Source organism: Platalea leucorodia (genome assembly GCF_965183815.1).
Source record: "Platalea leucorodia genome assembly, chromosome: 2".
Classification (NCBI taxonomy): Eukaryota; Metazoa; Chordata; class Aves; order Pelecaniformes; family Threskiornithidae; genus Platalea; species Platalea leucorodia.
Genome location: NC_138824.1, coordinates 118,913,757 through 118,934,835, shown reverse-complemented (window position 1 = coordinate 118,934,835; position 21,079 = coordinate 118,913,757). Strand labels below are relative to the sequence as shown.

General features: G+C 40.6%; 1 protein-coding gene across 1 annotated transcript in view; it reads right to left on the bottom strand.

The window, feature by feature from the left end:
* Window positions 1-5,356: 5,356 nt before the first annotated feature.
* The window catches only part of BTLA (B and T lymphocyte associated), a 25,004-nt gene continuing 9,281 nt past the window's right edge, over window positions 5,357-21,079 (bottom strand). The window contains exons 4-9 of the mRNA XM_082335695.1: window positions 20,555-20,761; window positions 9,497-9,805; window positions 8,369-8,404; window positions 7,549-7,686; window positions 6,599-6,645; window positions 5,357-5,701 (exon numbers count right to left, since the gene is read on the bottom strand). Of these exons, the coding sequence (XP_082191821.1) occupies window positions 5,360-5,701; window positions 6,599-6,645; window positions 7,549-7,686; window positions 8,369-8,404; window positions 9,497-9,805; window positions 20,555-20,642 (960 nt within the window). The 5' untranslated portion in view covers window positions 20,643-20,761 and the 3' untranslated portion in view covers window positions 5,357-5,359. The remainder of the gene's footprint in view (window positions 5,702-6,598; window positions 6,646-7,548; window positions 7,687-8,368; window positions 8,405-9,496; window positions 9,806-20,554; window positions 20,762-21,079) is intronic.

The window sequence follows — 21,079 nt, the reverse complement described above, 5'->3', positions numbered from 1 at the left end:
TGTGTCTCAGCAGCAGAGGTGGCGGGGCTGCAGCAAACACCACAGCGCTGCTGTTGAGTGGAGTCTCGGTAACGCCATGTGCAGACGTGTGATAACTAGAAAGTAGTGCATACACACTAGCTTGTCTAGAAAATCTCATCTGGAAAGAGAACTCGAGTTGATTTACCTGAGAATAAACGCCACTTGGATGAAAACTCGGCTGCCATATCACTAGCTTAAAGCCAGGAAAGTTTTACTCTTCAATCATGCAAAATGATCACTCCCATGTTCTCAGTTAAGTCTGGTTGCGTCTCATGCCAAGCATATTTTTTACTCCAAGCGTTGGTTGATCAAGCATGTCTCCTGACTAAAATCAATTACACAAGATGCATAATTAATTATACAAGTCCATTATAACATGAACTCCGGTCTCACAGGCCAAGATTTATAATAGTTAAAAGCTCAGCCTCTTAACAGTGTTTCCAATACTGATTATCCCCTGTTGCTTTAGTTATATTACAGTAACTATGGCAGTAGTGTTCTATCCATGGGTCCCCAGAGATGGGTACGTACATATGAGAAGGCAGAAAGGGGAATAGGAGTTTGAAATTTGAGTTCAGGCTAGGTATGTAATTGCAGTGGTTAGGAATGTAAAGGGCACGGTAAGATCACCTGTGTGAAACTGAGAGAGTACGAGTGCAGCTGATTGATGTGTCTGACATATGCCACTGACCTGTGTGGGTGGAAATGTGGGCTTACGTGGTTCTTAGGCATTTTCCTTTTCATTAGGTGAGCAGGAATTGCACATGAGCAGGCCTGGCCCAGTGTAGGATTTCTTTAATGGAAAATAGTAGTTGCCACTTAAAACTCACAGAAAAATGAGATTTCACTTTCTCTGTACTGAGGGACATGGGGTTGTTTTCATCTCAAGCTTTGTAGCTAACTCTGCTGTCCTCTAGGCTCTGGTGGTCTTCCTTGGGGATCCTTTTCTGGGCCCCTGTTCAGGTCTCCCTCTCCTGCTCTCTGTCTCCCCCTGAAATCTGCTCTTCTCTCTTCCCTGGCCACTGTCCATGTGTCTGTTCCTGTCTCTGGTTCCCATTCGCTTGTGATGACGTTTGTTGATACGAAACAGGGTAGGAAGCAGAGCCATGGAGACCACAGAATGAGGAACCCCGTGCAAGGCGCAGAACAGGGAACAGCCCAGGCAGGGAAATGAATGTTTGCCTCTTCCCTCAACCTGCCTGTGCACCCAGGCCGATGCTGTGGTCTGGTCCCAGGGCTCAGCTCCAGGCTTGCGTCCCCTGTCCCCCACTGAGGACGTGGGATGTAGGGAGACCCAGGGAATGTTAGCACTTGCCTGGAGGTTGGCAAGATCCAAGTTGGCAGCACAGGTAACAGCTGGGGTGCAGAGAGCATGGCTTTGGTGTGGAGCTTGGCTGCTGAGTCCCAAACCATCCTATGTTTCCATCTGTCTGTGCTGACCCTTTTTCTTCCTGAGTCCACTGCCTTAACGGTGCCGGTAATGCAGGTACAGCAGGACCTAGGTGGAGCAGCTCAGGAGAACTGAGGAACAAACATTGTCTGTACACCTTATTTCTTTGGTTTTGGGAGCACTCCTACAATTTACAGCCCTTGCCACTCTCTTAGGGGGGAAAGCAGCAGGAAACTTAGCAATGTAAGATGATGCCTTTTTCTTGGAGGTGCAAGCTCCACTTCTCGTGTACTTTTAGCTGTAGCACTCTCTTCTGCGCCCTCCTCACTGCCTGTGAGCCTTATGAGCTAAAAGGGGGCTCAGGCTATTGTGGGCATGTGGGGGAAAGTATTGCAAAACAAGTAGGTGGAGAAGCAAGGCTCGGCAAGCTGCCGCTTGATCTAGCAATATGAAAAAGTTTGTGGTTTACCAAAAGAAGTCCCCTGTCTGATAAACCTTTGGGCCCCAAGAGTTGGCAAATGAATAAACCTCACGCTATTCTAATTTTTTTATGTCTTTATAAGAAAGCCCAATTTTGGGAGGGAAAAACTGGATAAAGTGAAACTAGGATGGCTGATGTGGTTTACTGTCTGAGAGCCCACTGATCCCATCTAAGCTTGTAAGAGGCTTGTGTGCTATGCAGGTTGCTGAGGAGGGAGTAACCAGTTACATGTCCCTCCCTTGCAAGAAGAGATTGCCGTGAAGAGCAATAACATGCTTTGCTGGCATTAACAGACGTTCAGTTCCACAGACTTCGCTATTTTCCTTCCATGTGGGTTTGTGGGTGTAACTGAGAGCAGTACGGCTTTGTGTCTGTTCTTTGGGCTTCCTGTATGACTATACCTGTACAGCATATTTGGTGCAAAAATAGCAAAGGAAAGACAAGAAGTAGAAAATTATGTAATATAAATTGGAGACCCTCAGACCATGTCTTAGGGAGGCTGCACAGGTGCTGTACATCTCCCACAGAATGGTCCCGAGCCTATTTGTTTCCTTCAGTGCACTGCCGTGATTGTGTGGTTTCACTGCATGGCTTAACCCACTACTGGCTCCTTTCAGTCACACACTGAGCGTGCAGGGCAAATCATGAAACTGCTCTGCTCCCACTGGTGTCCTGCCCCTCCAGCAGGATGCTGCTCTGTAAAAGCTGGAGGCCAGCTGCTGAGACTTAACACCACTGACGTTGGGTGTGATGTCTCAAATGTGACATTATGTTACTGAGAGGTGCACTAGATGATTGAGATGAATATGTAGCACCTTAAGTGAAATAGCACACAGTCCTTCTGTCCACTGGCCAGTTTTATAGCCATTAGAGGGTGGAAATAACAACTTTTTTCTTTTCTTTCGAAAGGCTGTGAAAACTGACCGATGATGCACTTTATCTGAATGGGTTATTTGCACTTTGAAAGGCAGATGGTTTCAGTCAGCGCCTTTTGTTTCCCTACTTCAAAAGGCACAGTCTTTCAATTTGTTGGCTTAAAAAAAATGAACCTGCTGCAGGCTCCTGTGCTTCGCTTTTCTACGCTAGCACGTTTGATGGTAAGCTGGTGAGGTGCTTCCTGTTTATCTACAAAAATCTCATCTTCCAAATCAAACTCGGGGGACCTCATTAAGCCAAGGTTCACGCTTTCATGGGTGAAACAAACCATGTTAAGATTTCACTAGCCTTTGCATTTCTTGACGGTGCAATACTTCTTCCATGTCTATTTGGTCTCATTCTAGGTCCCAGTTGCTGGTGCGCCTTTCTGGGGTTGCTTTGAACGGACCTGCTGGTGTTTTCAGCTCACTGGGGTGACAGAGGGAAAGCTGTGCGTGCCCTGATGAATGCGCCGCAGAGCTGGTTGGAAACTCAAATCGGCAAAGTGCCTGTCCCTAGCACCGCTCCTCGCCTTCTTGAGGATCTTTGGTCTCTTCCCTGTATGTACTCTGGTATGGGCAGAGTATTGCAAAGCACTTCAAGAACCATATTGTTTCGTGTGTACTTGTTCCCTGGAAGGATGGCCTTTTTACTCTTTCCCTTCTGCCTGCAAGGCCTGTATCCAGGTCATGGAAAGCAATTAAGGAAGTCTCATGCCTTTTGTTCAAATCCATTTAGGCTCGCCATGGAATGGCTGTCCTTGTTTTTCAGTTTAAGACCACTGAGGTAGAATCTATTTCAGAGAAACATTTTTTCTTATTCTGAAAGCTACTTGTAGTCTCTGAAAATAATTGTACCTTTATCAGCTGAGTAATAAATGCAATTAAAGGTCTATTTCTGGGCCTATTCATACCTAACTTGCTCCAAGTTTCCCAGTCCTTCACCTAAAATAATTAGTCTCTAGCCATACAAGGATTGGCCCACTAAAACAAAAGGAGAAAACTGATTTTTTCTGGAAGACAGTTTTCTACTAATTTTTTTTTAATGGGAATTATCAATGATTTACTGGATTGATAATTTATATATTTTAAAAAAAAAAAAAAAAACAAAACCCAAAAAAACCAAACCAAAAATCTCAACATATGTAATGGCCTGGACTAACAGCTTAGTGCAGAAACTTAGTGCAGAAACAATTACCATGGGCTTTTCTCCACATAGATACTGTGACTGAGCTCAAAGGGGGGCGGGGGAGGCTGAGCATGTGTACCATAAGCCTAATAAACCACCTAGCTTACCAAAATAGCAGGGTGAATGCGTATGTGCTTAACACCTTTAGTGTTAGCTGGAATGATACCAAGATGAAATATGAAGATAGAAGAGCCTTACTTTCTTCCATTAACTTGAGCGCAAATCATCCGGTGTGTTATGTGCAGCCTGAGACCTAGTACATCCTTCCTTTTCAACTGTGGTGCGAATTTTTAATGAAGTTAAAGACTCTCTGCTTGCTGCTGTAAACCTCTGGTGCAGATATCGCTAAGAGTAATTTTTAAGAGATTATTTGGCAAGAGCAGATGCACGGTATCCAAGCTAGAGCTGAATAAGTGGTGCAGAAGAAGGGCGTGAGCATTCTTTTCAAACTTCAAATGGCACTTTAGTCTTTACCTCCTTTTTATCTTCTTTCCCACAAACCTGGGCATGAAGCATAGTCACTTTTTTGTGCCAGTGTTGGGAGGAAAACTTAGCATGACACAGTTATACACAGTAATTTGTGAACAAAAATTTTTGATTTTGACAGGGGTCAGTCACTGCTCATCGTTTGTTATTTCCATTGGTTCATCATGGACAAAAGCAATATGCAATAACTCAGCTAACCAATCATCCCACCGAGAGAAAAACAGAGTGTGCTATATTTCAATATTTTCTCACGTGTTATTTGTGAGAATTCTTTGTAAAAAGAAAACAACCCTCTCCTCCTTCCCTGGCTTCCACAAAAAACAAACACACACACACAAGTATTCACTGGATTTTGGTTAATAATAGCTTTAGACATTCATGGTGCTCAAAGAACTTTGCAAGGAGATAGTGTAAACCGGAATGAAAAACTGAATCCTTGGAAGGATGTTCTTAGAAACTCAGAGAAAAATTCTCCTACAAACACTCTTAGCTTTCACTTGGGAGAAATTAACCTGACTCAGTATCGTTCCTCACGGATTCATTTTACACATTTCTATCCTAGGAAAACCTTCCCCTTCTCCCTTTTGTATATATTCAAACCATAACCAAATCACAGCAGGCTAGAAGCAGAATCCTGAAAACAAGAAAACTAAGAAAGCTGACTGTTTTTATTCCCCTATTTAAGAGACAAACACACAGTGGAAATACCCACCCATCAACACAGACCTTGTTTTGAATTCTGGCGTTACAGGGGAGCATCCATAGGTTCTTCTTAACAAAAAGGAAGCTTTCCCGAAACAGAAAGGAACAACATCCTGGAGGGAAGCTAGAACTGGGACTGCATGCAAAACGGTTGTCGGGAGAAGTCCTTGACACATTTATTTATTTACATTAATGGAGGCATATTCTGTAAATTCATTTTCTACAGTTAGTTCCCTTCTCTGGCATCTTTCTGCAGAAGCAGAATGATTTAGTGCAGCATATGTGAGGCCGTCTGGGCTTTCAGGTAAAACTGGGGTGGAAGGAATAACAGGATCATTGCGAGGTGCATTAGGTGCTGTCCTCTGAGCGTTCCAGGGAGGGACATCGTTGTCATAAATGGCGTTGCCGTGCGAGGCCTGCAGTGGGCTAGCCATGGAGCAATAGTAAAGTGAGGAGCTTTCTTCTGAAGCTTGAGTTGTCCCAGCAGCGTGGGATGGAGCAGCTGATGGGCTTCTGACCTGCAGAAAAAAGAACAGGGTACAGCTCTGTGCATATCTGGTTGTTGCCTGTGCTCCTGCTACATAAGAGGCATGTTAAGATTTTGTTCAAGTTGCTTTATCCCCTTAAAACTGCTTTTGAGCACAGGTGTATTGGATTCACCTGGTCACTGGATTTTATATTGATCTTTGAAATACAGTTAGAAATCATTCTTGGCTCTCCTGCCTTTCTCCATTTCCCTTCCCAAACTCTCCTGTCTTTTCTTGCAAGATGCCAACTTACTTAAGGCAAAACTGATTTATCATTTTGTGAGAGCTCTTCTATGTCACTCATTCAAGGCTTTCCCTTCTCAGTTTAAAAAATCTTTCTTATTTTCATCTCCAAACCCCAGACTACTTTTTCCTTATCACCCCCATTCTCCCATTTCCTGATCTCTTGTTTTTTATCCTCTTTGACTTATTTTCCAAATAAATATTTCTTCTTCTCCAAAATCTGCGAATTCCTCTATAAATTAATCTCTCTAATGAAGTCCTCTTTTGACACATATGAAAGCATTTCTTTTCAAACATTTTCCTTTTTCTGTGGGTCATTTTTTCTCTTACGCAGACAGTCTGAACCAGATCAACAGAGGCTCTTTAGGTGCCTAAACTCTTACTGGAATGGTACTTACAAATGAATAGGTTTTAAGAGGAATTTAGATGCCTAAAGTACATTTGTGGCTAAGTCCCTTAGTTCCTTCCCTCAGCTCAGCCGTGGTGACATCTCACACCAGGCAAACCAAGATGTCCCGGCACCAAGAGGGTCACTAAATCTGTCTCTGTTCCTATGCCACTTTTTGTACTACACAAAGATTTGTTCTCAGTACATGGTTATGCAGGACGTGGTCAGGTTTTGATGATGGCAAAATTTAAACATACCAGGCTCTTTTGTCTCTGTGGAGTTAATGGAGTTCTCTTTTGCTTCGCTGGGAAAAAAGAAAAAAAAAAAGATGTTTCAATAAATCAGCATTGAGAAGGTGCCTTTTTGCTTATCGAGGGAGTGTTAATTACTGTACTTCGAGTGGACATCAAAGAACAAAAATCTATTTCCAAACTGGATTTGGGAACAGCTATTCTGACAAAAGCTAACCAACACAGAATGATATATTTATAGAATGAGTTTCTGTGTTCCATAGAGCTCCTCTGAATAGCAGCAGAAAAATGCCTCGTGTACTTGTGGCTGGTTTTCTCTCTGTTCAGTGAACTGGGTGGGGAGAAAAAGGCACAGAGAATCCTAAAGCCATTCTATGAGCAAACATGTTAAATTTTTTTGGAAGATGAAAGAATTTCATTTTCCTAAAATTAAAAAAAAATCCATGGGATTATAATCGGCAAATGTGAGATCACTTAAATTAGATATGGGGGACTCCAATTTTCTTGATTTAGGACGTGGCAGCTGTGTAAGAGTTCCTGTAAAGCAGGAGAGATTAATGCTGTAATTATTTGATAATTTAGAGGGAAAACTAGGAATATAAAATGTAACTGGATAGATCTTGACTGCATTTGCATGGCTAAAACTCCTATTTATTTCTAACTTGATTATTTGCAAAACAGGAGAAAAATTTCCAACTATTACAAAGTCTGAGATTTTTATTTGTTCTTACTTTACTTCCATCCCTCTGTCTCTGCAAGGGAACAATACGTGGGGCAAATTAAATTCTTAAAGATTCAGTATCCTAACTGGCGCACTCGACAAGGACATCTCAGCAATCAGTTGGGGTAATTATTAGGGGATTTGCATAGAGCTTTGAATGCAACTTCTGTGAAGCTCTGAAAAGGAGTGGAATCAAATGTACACCAGGCAAAGGTTAAATGGTAAAACTCCTTACCATGGTACCTCCTTAGACGCCAAAACATGCATACAGCGATGAATGGACAACATAGACCCACGGATGCTGAAGCATAAATAATGTGCAATATCTTGTAGTTTCGAGATTCTTGGGACTCTTCTGAGATACTAGTGGTATCTAAAATTGCATTAACATGTATTAGCATAGAGAAATATTTGACTGGGTTGGTTTGGTTTTTTTTTTGCATTAGGTCTTTCTGATGCAACTCGCTTCTTAATGTACTTAAACATTCTTTAACTTGGTACAGCACGTCATCAGATAACCACCTCCATGGGCATTCTACGAAGTATGAAGATACTGGAAGGAAAAGTGCATGGGAAAGTGTAATCGATGAAGGATGCAAGGCAGAAGGCTGGCAGGAGCAAACAAAGGGTCAGAATTAGGGCACTGCTCTGAACTTCCAACATATTTTTGCAGTTGTAATTGTGAACAATAAGCAACCGTGAGTTAAAACAATACTTCAGGGTACGTTAAAGTGATGGGATAGCACAATTCCTAACACTTTGTAAGTATAAGCCATATATCACTGGGATATTAAAGAGCACATCAGAAGTGTAGAGTATACCACCAGGAGGTAATTTGATTGACTTTGCCCCTTTTACTCTGAATGCTGGACAGTCCTAGCCTTGAAAACTGTGGCCCTTGAGAGACTGCATTTTGTTCAAGTGGGAAGAAAGCAATTGTAGTTTAGCAATGGGTTTAAATTTGCTTTGACTGCACAAACCACTATTTTTTTCTAATTTGTAGCAACACAGGTTAGTTCCTATCTCTCAAAGAGGAAACAAGAATCAGAACTTACTTTCTGGTGAAATTGTGATAATGTTTGTAGACTTTTCTGAAAGAGAAAAGCAAGACAGGGAAATGAAACAACAACTTGACATTTTGCACTGCAGTTGTGTTCTCTGCACTGCACACTAACGTCTTCCCAAGGCTCCCCTTCAATCTGCTGATGGAAGAAGGAACAAAGTGCAACAACCAAAGGGTAGGGTGTTTTGGGGGTAGGGGGAATGATGTGTTGGTCTCCCACTGCCAACAGAGTAATTCTATCTTCCAGACCTCTTTGGCATCCAAATAAATAGATCAGCAGAATACATATTTCAAAGGAAACTTGCATCATGAGCTCGGCATATACTGTGTCTGCTAGCTCATTACAGCCATAAATTTTGATGTTGCTCCCTCTGTTGCAGCATTTCATGTGGCAATAAACAAGGTTTTAAAGTTCATTAATTTACCAGAAGAGGAACTGGCAACAAAACAATCGTACACCGCAGCTGCCTGGGGTCAGTAGGACACTATGGCCACACAGACCACTTTCTAGCTACAGAGCTACATTGAGGAGGGCAGGCATGGCTTGTCATAATCTAGACTTGGCATCCCAACTGCCTAAGCTAATGTGAAGGCCTCACTTGCCTTTAAGTCCTCAAGATCATTTAAAGCTATTGCAGTCTTTCCTGCTCTTGAACTTCTTGGTGTACAAAACTGTACTTTCTCTCTGTTGCAAGAAAGATCATTTTCAACAAGACGCTTGAATTGCTTTTTCCTCTTTACTGTTGTGCGGCCTCATCAACTGCTACTACATGACCATTTGCATCCTGTCTAGTCCATGTGACGTATAATCAGGCTGTCCTCCCACAATCTTTTTGTGTTCCAATTGATATTTTTTTATTATCAAATAGTCCACTAATGGCTGTTTGGTGTTGGCAGCTTTGCTTTTCTCTTCCAGATCCTCCTGTTATTTCTTTATTTTGTTATTTCCTTTCCCCGGGACCAACAGGCAGGATAGAAACATGAAGAAGGTGGTAAGTAGCACCACAACTGTGCTACCAGACAAACATGTTGGGAGAAGCCGTTGTCCAGCATGCATGAGCTTTCCTGTATGTGGCATCTTTTTGTCTTAAAGGGCTCTTTCATAATACAGGGGCCTCACCTTCAACAATAACCTTTATTCCATGGCTCACACTGGAATAGTTGCCCCCTATTGCTCGACAACGATAAGTTCCGCTGTCATTCTGATTAACTGAGAAAAACTCCAGTGTAAACACATTGGACTCCCATTCCGCTTTGCCCTCCTTCAGCGCCACACATGTATCCACCTCTATCTTGCACCACTGCATGTTTGGCTTTTTCTCGCAGTAATGAACTGGACAAGCTATAGTCAAGGAGTTCCCGAGATTAGTTTTGTACTCGGAGTTTCTTTTAACTTGAATTTCAACTGCACAATAGGTGGCATCAAATCCTAGAAGAGAAGAAAAACATAAAAAAAGTCATGGTGGTGGGAGTCTGGTGTATACTCCCCATAACACTAATCACAGTTTCTTTTCTCTGTCATTACTCAAGACTTCCCTTGTCTACTTGCAGGAGATCCGATCTCCATATGGGACAGTGATAGCAGATAACATCAAGACTATTGTTTCTTTCATTTTTATGAGGATTATTAAAATGCACTTTTTCCCTCTGATATGAATTTTTCCCTTTTTTTATATCTCAGTCAAGTTGGAAATATAATATTTTAGAAAGAAAATACGTAAAACATACATAGCATGTTTTCCTGCGTTGTCCTTCTCACAGACCTTTTCTGTTACTTTTAGATTTACTTCAAATTATTGTTTACTTCACAATTGTTGTTAACTTGCAGAAATAAGGGCTTTTCTTGGGTAGAGATTTTTTATAATTGTAATAACGAAAAGAATTATATTCAATGCAAATATACCTTATCTCTATTTTTTCATTTTTGTTATGTTTTGTTAAACTCAGTGTTCAAGCTATGGTATGTGAACTTAACTCTGGGTCTTGGTATTGAATGCCCTGACCTTTTATTAAAGATTCATGTTTCTTGTGATGCTTTATTTCTCTGGCTAAGTAAAAGTAACAAAAACTATGTGATACCCACGTGCTCCCTACTTCCCTACCCTGTCTTACAGTACAGTGCTTGTGCACTGAAGAAAGTGATTGCTCGCAAGTCCAGAGAAAGAAATCTTAAGTATATCTATGTCTTCTGGTTGATAGAGGGAAGTAGTAAAAATGGTGAAGTATGTTGAGGGCAAGTTCTGTGGGGACGAGAAATGTATAGGGGAGGAAAGAGCAGAGTGGAGAGGGGAGGGCTCTGTCTGTCAGCAGCCAGCGCTGTTTCAAGGGAGGGAGCCTCTGGGACCCCAGGCAGCCAGGGCACATAACTGCAACACCTCACACCTCACCTCCACTGTCAGCCAGGATTTCTTATGCATGTGACATAGCAATCCTTGTGAATACCTGGGTAGTATATTCAAGAGCTTGGCATGGCCAGATTAACAGTTTTCATTTATGACCTTTAGTTTGCAAAACTTTTCTCTACAAATCTCAGACTACTCCACACCATAAATAAGTTGTAGAGCACTCAGTAATAATGAGTTTTGAGCATAAGTGTGTCCATAGCCTTCATTATAGCAGAGCTAACATTTTGCTTCTGTTGATTTTTTGGTTCACTCTCTTTCAGGTGACTTTGGGAACGGGCATTTAAAAATTAGGTGGCACTCATCTGCCTCTAAACCTAAATCTTTAATACTGGTCTCGTTTTGCACTATCAATGTGCCTGATCTTGCTTGATAATGAGGAAAAGGCTCTTCACTGTAAGGCTGTTATTTGCAGCCACTGCAAGAAATTGCGGTCTCTGATATATCTCTGCCATGTGCAATAGAGAAACTCCTCTGCTCACAGGACTTGGCATCCTGGGAAGTTTCTGCTTGGAGGGGTCCAAATCTGAAATCATCCTTGTACACCAACTTCCCCTTAGTCAGGATGGCTTTAAATGAGGACTGAAGTGGAGTGAGTAGAATGGCAAAAGCACACAGGTACTTGGACAAGGACTTAAAAATTGGTCCTTGCGGAAGGGGCAAGTGGAGGAAATTCAGATAATTTGAATGGAGATAAAAAAATGAACCAGGAGGACAGTAGCTCTGGGTACAAACAATGTCTTTTTACTAATGAAAAAAGTCTGGATAAAAACCAAGAGGAACTAGAAGCCTTAATTTATTCAATATTCCTAAGAAGAGAAGGAAGGACAGCAGCAGAATAAAAATAGTTGGGTTTGGCAGAGAAAGCTTTAGTAAGTTTGGAGATCTGGGAGAGAAGAACTCATCAGATGTAAATACAAAGGAAAAGGACATAAACAGAGCTGGTGGTCCATCCAATAAATGATGAGAGTACAAGCACTAAGCATCTACACTACAGCAGTGCAGTAAAAGACGATCTTGGCTAAATCATGAGCAAGCTTTTCACTGAGACAAGAAGGAAGCCTCCAAAAGCATAAAGAAGGTCAGGTTATTAAGGAGGGGCACAAAAGAACTGAACAACATCATTGGAAAAGTCATGGCAGAGAACGGGGTGCACTTAGGAAAACACATCAAGTGTAAGTATATTGATTGTAAAACTAAGAAAATATTTATTCAGTGGAGGGAGAGCGCTATCACTAGATTTCCAGCAGTGAATTAGATTTACCAGATAAATTAGAGAAATTATTTGTAAAAAGGCAGGCTCAGTTCAAGAAGATATACAGGGGACATGCAATAGCCTCTGTGTTCCGCTGAGGACTGATAAGTGTACCTAGGTCTTGTTCAGTCTTTTGTACTGCTCTTCAAGAAAGGAGGGCAATGCTTGGAGTCTCTCCAAGTTGGAAAGAAGCCAGCAAATACCATGAACATGATAAGAAGACCCTAAAGGAAAGCTTGAAATTCTTGGGGTTGTTTCACTTAAACAAAAGCAACGAGAGGAAAAGACATAATAAAATAATGTAAAGGTATAGAAGAATGAAATTATCTATTTTTTCATGTTTCTGTTACGTATGGAGAGAAATAATGGACTAAAAGGGAAGTAAGGAAGGTTGATTACATAGTTTGAAAAACTTCCTAACTGTGAAAACAGTAATACTGGGACTGGTTTCTGTGGAAGCTTGTAGAGTTTGAATCACTGGTGGCCCTAAGGACTAGCCTACACTGACATCTGTCAGGATAATATAGCTGAATTTACCTTCTAACCTGTCAGTGTATGTAGTCATATAGACAAGTTCATGGACATCAGGTCCGTAAATGGATACCGAAAGGACTTGGGAAAGATGTACATGCTGATGTCCCCAATGCAACTGTTCCATTGCTGGGGGGACAGGAAGGGAACAGACCACAGAAAGTGGCCATGCTCACGTGCTCTCCCTGAACAGCCTTTCTTCTTGCTGCTGCCAGAGACAGAGCACTGGTCTTAGGCGGTATGGTGTTTCTCACGTTGTCTCCACTGATACACAAGATAGGCTCGTGATCCGCTTCCTGCCACAGCATTGCCTCAATAGTAGCTCCTGATTATAAATAAATATGTGGTGTACAGGAAGAGATATTCTCCTAGGGACCATCCACCTGGATGCAGTAGCAATAGCAATATATTTAATATATTTAATATCTCATTTAACATGTATGATATTTAATGTGAGTAAAATAATTAAATGTAGTATTTAATATATTAAGTATACATAATATATATATTTTTATTGCAATGTATATGACGTGGCAAATATATTGCAATAGCAACAGCTCTAACATGTAGAGCCTGGCCATGTTCACTAGGTAGCATTTAGGTGTTAGGTCAGCATGCCCTGCCCAGTCATCTAGTTCCTTTTCTGCTCCCCTGAGTAGGATCATTCTGAAAGACATATTTTAGTTATGAAGCAGGGTCACTTATCCTTCACTTAGACTCTTCCATCTTTGATTAAAAGAAAGTATGATTTGGTTTCAGGCAAGTAGGTCATATCTACTTTGGTCATACCGCAGTAGCAGCACATGGTTATCACTAGTCTGAAAATGGAAACTAAAAGCTCAAATTAGAAAGTAGAGGTTTCGATTATTTAAGCAACGATTGCCATGGAAGATAGTGCTTCAGGAAGTATCTATAAAGCTTGGATCGTGCCCTGATAGCAGCCTTCTTTCTGATACGATCCTATGTAACAGGTATTTCCAGAAGGATGTGCAGGTCTCTGCAGAACAGGTATTTTCTGATGTCCTTCGTCTAATTATTTTATCATACAGTTTTACCTTTTTCAAAATTCTCTTTTGGGAAACAAAAACCCAAAACCAATAAAACAAACCCAAAACAGAACCCAAAACTTTTCTAGAAGGTCCAGAAAGTCCAATTTCTCTCAAAGTTTTAAAACAGATTTCAGTGACACTCTCTCATTCAGCGTCATTATTACCCAGGGAGAGGGGCAGGAATTGTTGTACCTCTTTCATTCTTATCTTTTTCCAGTTCAGGGATGTAATGTTTTCCTTGATTTTGAATCATCTGGTGCTTTTACAACAAAGTATACATCACTTCCCACTGTCACTTTTGGAAGAATCACCTGATCAGCATTGAGCAAATTTGTACATCCAACAGCATTCACTTGGGACAAAGCTACTAATGATTAATTCAGATGAACATTAGTTGTGCAGGTAATTGGAAAGGAAAATATCTTATCAATGTTAAATATTGCTCTAAAGAAATGAGTGTCTTGCACTGGTCAGTGTAACCTAGGGTAACACTCAGTGGCAGAACCTCCCAGGGGTGATACTGGGTGCACAGAAAGTTTTGAATCATCCTCCAGCCACATCCTGAGTGGGAATATAGAAACTGCCTGAGCAGAAGCCTTCCTGAGGTCTGGATATACTTCTAGAGTAGTTTTTGTGCAGCCCTTGCTCTGTAGGTGAAATGTATAAGCAGTTCAAGTGTTACATGCTTGCACTGATATCACGAGAAACTTCCCTCCATACACCTTCCTACACTACTACTAAGTCAGTCATGAGGAGTTAGGAGTGGAATATCACTCCTAACAGAGGATTTACTTGGTCACAATTTGTTTTTTTTAAGAAAAGTTCCACTGGCATTGATAGTAGTTGTATTACTTTTGCTCATATAGTATATTTTTAAGAGAGTTCAAATAAAATGTGCTAGTGTGATCTCTCGGTCAGGTGAGCTTGAACAGTGTTTCTCCTTTTTTCCCCAAGTGACTACGCAAACATGTGCCACAGTTTTGCTCCTTCATCTTCTGGTAGTGATCATTCACTTTTGGTGGTGATCATTCACTTACTAGTATAATTCCAGGATAATCAGGTCTGGCTAAATTATGTTTCCCGAGCAAAATTCCCTGCCATCAAGTGGGCCTGACGCCAACGCCCTTGCTTTCTCCCGAAGGTTACCTGTGGAATATGCCACTGAGCTTTGGGAACTGCACGTGGGAAAACTTGTACTGCACTTGCTACCCAGCCCAGTGGTGGCACTGCCTGCCCACGACCTCTGAGCAGTGGAGCCCTCCTGTCCCACTGACCCTCGGAGGCACTTCCAGCTGGAAGCTTGCATGACACTGGCCTACACACAGCTGTTGGCTCTCAGCCTTCGTTTCTGGCTGCTGATGCAGGTGAAAGTGTTTGGCAGCCTGCTGTCAATTAAGCCTAGGGTACAAATCCTCCTCTTCTTTTCCCTTAAAATAAGTGAGGGGGGAGGCTACCAGGTTTCATTTGGTCTTCCATTTCCTCCAGTTTATAGTGCTTTTTAAATTTTTTTTCTTTTTTCCAGTGTAGCTATAGACTTTGTAGAAGAAATTTAATGTACTGAAAATTGATTTAATTTTCTTAGTTATCATTTGTAGATAGTTACAATTTGTGGATTTCCTTAGTTACTATTTGTGGATCCCTTGAAGAAGCCTGTGGATAGTAGGTAAACATCAGTGATGTTTAACTTCTGTGCTTTTTGTTTTGTTTTGTTTTATTTTCCTGTCAGTCAAATAGAGCAATCTTTTGAACTTCCTAACCAATAGCTATACAAGCTACTGCTTGCCTTTCAGTGCGTATGAGAATCCATAGACTGTCTTCAGAGCTTGCAAAAAGGCCTTCCTTTCAGAGTCTTAAAGCAGCTGGACTTTAGGCTGCCTTTAATTGTTTTTTTTTAGTTGTTACGAAACAATGGGAGCATGAAAAGTAATCACAATTGCTTTTGTATGTTTCTGTGACTTGTTAATGACTGATTGCTAAATGGCTTGGGCTTTAGGTTTGTTGTGGTTTAACCCCAGTCGGCATCTGAGCACCACCCAGCCACTCGCTCACCCTCCCCCTGCCCTGGTGGGACAGGGGAGATAATCGAAAGGGCAAAAAGTAAGAAAACTCATGGGTTGAGATAAGGACAGTTTAATAATTAAATTAAGAATAAATTGTAGTGAAAAAGAAAACAACAACAACAACAAAGAGAGGAACAAAACCCAGGAAAAAACAAGTGATGCAACTGCTTGCCAACCGATGGCCAGCCAGTCCCCAGGCAGTGATAGCTGGCCCTCCGGCCAACTCCCCCCAGTTTATACACTGGGCATGATGCCATATGGTCTGGAATAGCCCTTGGGCCAGTCTGGGCCAGCTGTCCTGGCTGTGCCCCCTCCCAGCTTCTTGTGCACCTGGCACGGCAGGGGAAGCTGAAAAGTCCTTGACTGGTGTAAGCACTGCTCAGCAACAACTGAAACATCAGTGTCTTATCAACATTATTCTCATCCTGAATCCAAAGCACGGCAGTAGACCAGCTACTAAGAAGAAAATTAACTCTATCCCAGCTGAAACCAGGACAAGGTTTTCAAATTTTTGGTAGGAAGAAATCTAGTCCTTGGTAAATGTTATTAGTCATGAGTTTGGGGACCTTCTAGAACAATATCATCAGAAGAGGTGAGTGAATAGGAGTTAAACATTTTTCTCGGGCTTTGGGAAATTCTTAGTTTGAATGTTTTTGAACTTCAATAACTAAAAATCTGGGCTATATGAAGTTTTTCCTATAATTCAGCCTTTTTTTTTTTTCTCTAGTAATTAAGTGTGGGAATTCATAATGAACGTGGCCTGAAATCTCTAATTAACCTTTCCTCTTTCCCAAATCACACCTTACTTGGCAAGAAACTTTAAGTGGATAAAAAGCAGTGGAGAAAATCCTTTTAAAAACAAAAAGATTTGGGAACTTTTTTATATAGAATAAAATATTTAAGGCAAACTTTTAAAATATCTTTCACAGATTTCCTGTAAAGGCCATTTGGCAGGAATAGGTGTTAGTGAAGATTTGGGATTAAATAACAATATACACCATAATACCCTAGAGAATGAGGGTTTTTAAACAGGGAAAAAAAATAACAACACGCCTGATAATGAGAGACAACCTTTCGTGTTCATTGGTTGTCATTACAAAGCCAACCACAAAATAAACTTCAATTAATGAACTAGCACAAACATGGCTTGGTGTACTCTTCCTCTGATAGTGTAGCTTCACTTTTTTCTATCTGCTACCTCCTGTGGCTTATGAGGAGTCAATGGTAGAGACATTGTCTGCCAAATATATTGTATGTGTGCAAGTGCTTTCCGAGATAAATTTAATTACTCTTTCTTTAATACTGCTATGAGCTGAGACCTGAAACCAGTTACAAGGTCTTATACCCAGTCTTGTTTTCAATGTCACATTCATGGGTGGTCATGATGAATATCTGAATGTGCAGTTTTCAAGAGGGTACAAGAATCTGTAACGTACGGAAGCTTTATATACCAGCTTCAAACTTACACTTCTCGGTAAGATTCAGATTGACTAAAAGCACGTTTTCTTTTAGATCACTTGAGTGTGTTCCTGAACAAGCTGCGGCGAGCCAGGCTCTATTGCACCGAGAACTGATTTGCACAGGTAAGGAAAATCTTCTGTACAGTGTACTGCCAGGATAAGGATTTCAAATGAAAGCACATATTCCATAACTTGTACAATAGGGAAATACCCATGACAGTGCTTTCTTTTATAAAAACAATTTTAATTTTTTTCCTCATTCTTGTGTTCTAGAAAACATAGTCATGACATGACTCATTAAGCAAACAAAAGAGGTTTAGTGGAAATAGCTTTCCATTTACCTAACTCAATCCATTGGTATAAAAATAATAGCTAAAAATTGAGCCTTCTAATCTTTGAATTATAAATGGTATCATTCACACCTGGTCATCTAAGAACTCAGAACAACTCCAGTAAACTAAGACTTATTAACTGAAATTTCTGAGGCATTTGTTTTCAAAAGGATTTATCTTTACTTTGTTTTTTCGCTCTCTCCTCTCTTTTAAAAAAAAAAAAAAAAAAAAAAAGGAACAAGGGGTAGGATAGAATACAAGCCACATGTATCATTCCCTGAGGCAGATAATGGCTGAGGTATAAAATGTCAATTATTCATGAAAAATTAATGTCTACACTTAGCGTTGAATCCTACATTTGGGTCTGTCTGTGAACACAGCGAAGCACGAGTAACGGTTTTAACTCAGGCCCCATGTTCTGGGAAGTTTCTCATTAGGGCCAGAGCACAAAAACTACACCAGAAAGCACGTTGGTTTGTTGGGGTTTCACGTTTAACACTGAGATCTTCGTGGCTTTGTTAATTTTAACAACAGAAAAGGAAACAGGCTGTGAGGGGCACTCATGGAAAGATATGCTCCCTCCTTGAATTTAGGTAAGGTGTATTTAGAAAGAGAAGTACTTCAGAAGACATATTAAGTGATACCTGGATAAGCCTTTTTCAGACTTCCCTCAGCTTCAGAGAAGGCTTTTCAAAGAATGATGTAAAATTTTATTTTAGTCCTTTTACATAGTTATATCACAATTTGGTTTTTTTTAAGAATGTCATTTTGCTAATAGAAATTTAGTTTTAGTCCTTTTCACTTAATTTTTCCCATGTCATCTTAAAGATAGAGTAACCTACTTTTTCTATTTACTTGGTGTACAATGAAGGATTTTTCTGGGTGTCTCGTTGTTTTTCTGGTTTTGTTTCCCGGCAATGGGTCAGCTTTGTAAAGCTGACCTGCTCGCTGAGGTAGCTGATGGAGAGTTGCATCATTTTTTAACTATTCCTTGATGAAAGCTGTGGAAGTGCAGAAAACACGCCTTTATATTTTGATGACTGAAACTTGAAGATGGAACGTTTCTGTTTAGCTGAATGCTAGCATGTGCAGGCTATCCCACAAGAAGGTCTAACAGCAAGGTGTTACTTGAGCCAAGAACCGTGCTCACCTTTAGTGGGCATGTGTGCACATACCTACTTATTGGCTGGAGCTTCTTGGAGCGAGGGGAGGTTTGCTGGGTTTTATTTTCATTGGGATGAAACGCTTCATTTACTTTGTGTATGCTGTCCAGATAGCAACAACCACTCTTTGAGACTGGATGGGAATGATCTGTTCTTTGGTGTTACAAAGGAGACAGGGCCTAAGTGGACTAAAATTACTGGGGTGAGGGGGGAGAAGGGCCTGCTGCTTGTGACTTATCAGAAACAAGCTGACTTCTCCTTCCCTAATTTAGAAAAGATTTGCTGGTTATTGACTTTGTATACGAAATCTGAGTGGTCAACTTTGTTTCTGTTAGGAGTAAGGGAAACTTTGGATACATTTGCAATGTACAAAGCTTAAATAAGTCGGCTTCAATTTTCAGCTTACGTCAAACCAAAATAAAACCCAAACAAGCCTGGAAAATTTATGGCTAAAATGTGAATACATTAAAAAAAAAAAAACAAACCATTTACATCATGGTTCTGTAGAGGCTGACTTGCAAAACTTTTCTCTCTGTAATGCTTCTATAAACATGGTTCTGATATTTGTAGTAATATAGGTGTATAGAAGGAAATAGTATTGTTCTCAGAGGACCCCAAGTAGTTTTGATGTAGAACAAAAAATAAACCCTAGTAAAATAAATTCTGTGTAAACAAGATACATGCTATAAGCAGCATAACAGAAATTACATTCTGGTATAAAAACTGTATCTAGGAGCCTGGCAGATGAGTATGGAGGGTTCCCCCGTGTACTAGTGAACTATACAGGACAATGCAGAGAGGTGATTGCATGAGGAACTAAAAACACAGGCAGACTTAATGAAGTGAACAGAAACAGGACTTAACTCTTACCAGAAAAGAAGATACTTCCGTTTAGGGTATGATGGAGGCTGTCAGCTCTAGATACACCCCTTTCAGAAGCATGTTAGTTTATTCATTTGAAAATCAAATGTAAAGCAGTTCAGTAGCCTCCCCGAGCTCAGCTCACACCCTGATTAAGAAACAGCTGCATCTAACTGACCTGGTAATTCATATATTTTAAGCTAAATGTTTGGGTTTCCCTTCCCAGGCAGATGCTCTGAATGCTTGTTTAACCTTTCCTATTAGTATTAGTAATGTGTTTTATTCATAAAAACAAGGAGTGTCAAAAGATGCTATAGATTTGCAGAGTTAGTCACACATGTCAACTAAGCCTCACATAGCCAATTTGTTTGTGTAATTTTAGCAGTGCCTTATAACAAATGGTATTTTGATCAATTTATCAGTTGATATATCAGAAATGTATCAACAGCAGCTGAGCGCATCCATTACAGTAGCTATTATCCTTTCTGTAGGAGTGCCTTCCTTTCAATACTAAAATTTATGTCTCCTATATGATATTAGCAGGGAAGAACTTGAAACAAAATAATCTCTAGTAAAAATATTAGGAATATACTGGGCAGAGTGTAGTTCTCGCATCAGTCCAAATCAGGAGAACATCTCCAGTTAAAAACTATGGAGGTTCAAAGTTGAAAGCGGGATGAAAATTAGATGGAGTTAAGCTAAATAATTGAGGGTACACTTACTTATCTGGTAAGGACAATTTACTGGATCCGGTTCAGAGCTAGTAGGATTCCTGGATTTCAAGCAGAGGCTTGAATGCTGCCAAACCCCTTGAAAGCAGAGTCTTTGGCCACAGAGCAAGTTGTATTTTGTCCCCAAGTGCTAGGGTTCTAGCCTAGACTGTTACCTACTATTTCTCAATTATTGTCGTCATCATTGTCTTTAATTGAATTAGAAGTCTCTGATATTGTAATAAAATAAGTCACAGATTATATCCAAGGTACACTAAGCGCTGCTTTGGTTTCTGTTCTCCCCCCGCAACGTTTAATAACTACAGACAGGTTAAATTATAAGACCGCATCTTACCGTAAATTTGATAGTTGCTCTCAGCCAGCATTACTAGGAGGATGTACAGTAAGGTCCTTTTTATCAACATGACTGGAGGAGCCTTCATTCTCTGGGCATGGTAGAGGGAAGAGGTTCCCACGGATTTAAAAAGTGCAGTTCAGATGGCCTCTTGCATCCTGTTAGGTTTACCTGGGTAAATGTCTGAGCTGGTTCCCTTTTCTAGTTCTGTTAAGACAGTGCAGAAAGGGGAGGGGAAGCAATATATCTGCAAAAATCTGACGGCTTACACAGTTGTCTTTTTTGTGTGGTTAAAACGTGAACTGCTTGATCATTTCACATCATCTCAGAACTCCTCTGCAATTCGAGGCAAAACATCTTTCACTCTTCTCTGGCTCCCCTTGCAGTGTAACAGACACAGCTGCAGATTTTTTTTTTTTTTTGAAAGATGCTCCTGCAGTTGAGGTTTTGATTTTACAAGCCGTGATATAGCAGAGAGAAGGGATGCACAACAGTATTTTAAACTTGTTTGGTCCTTGTGTATTG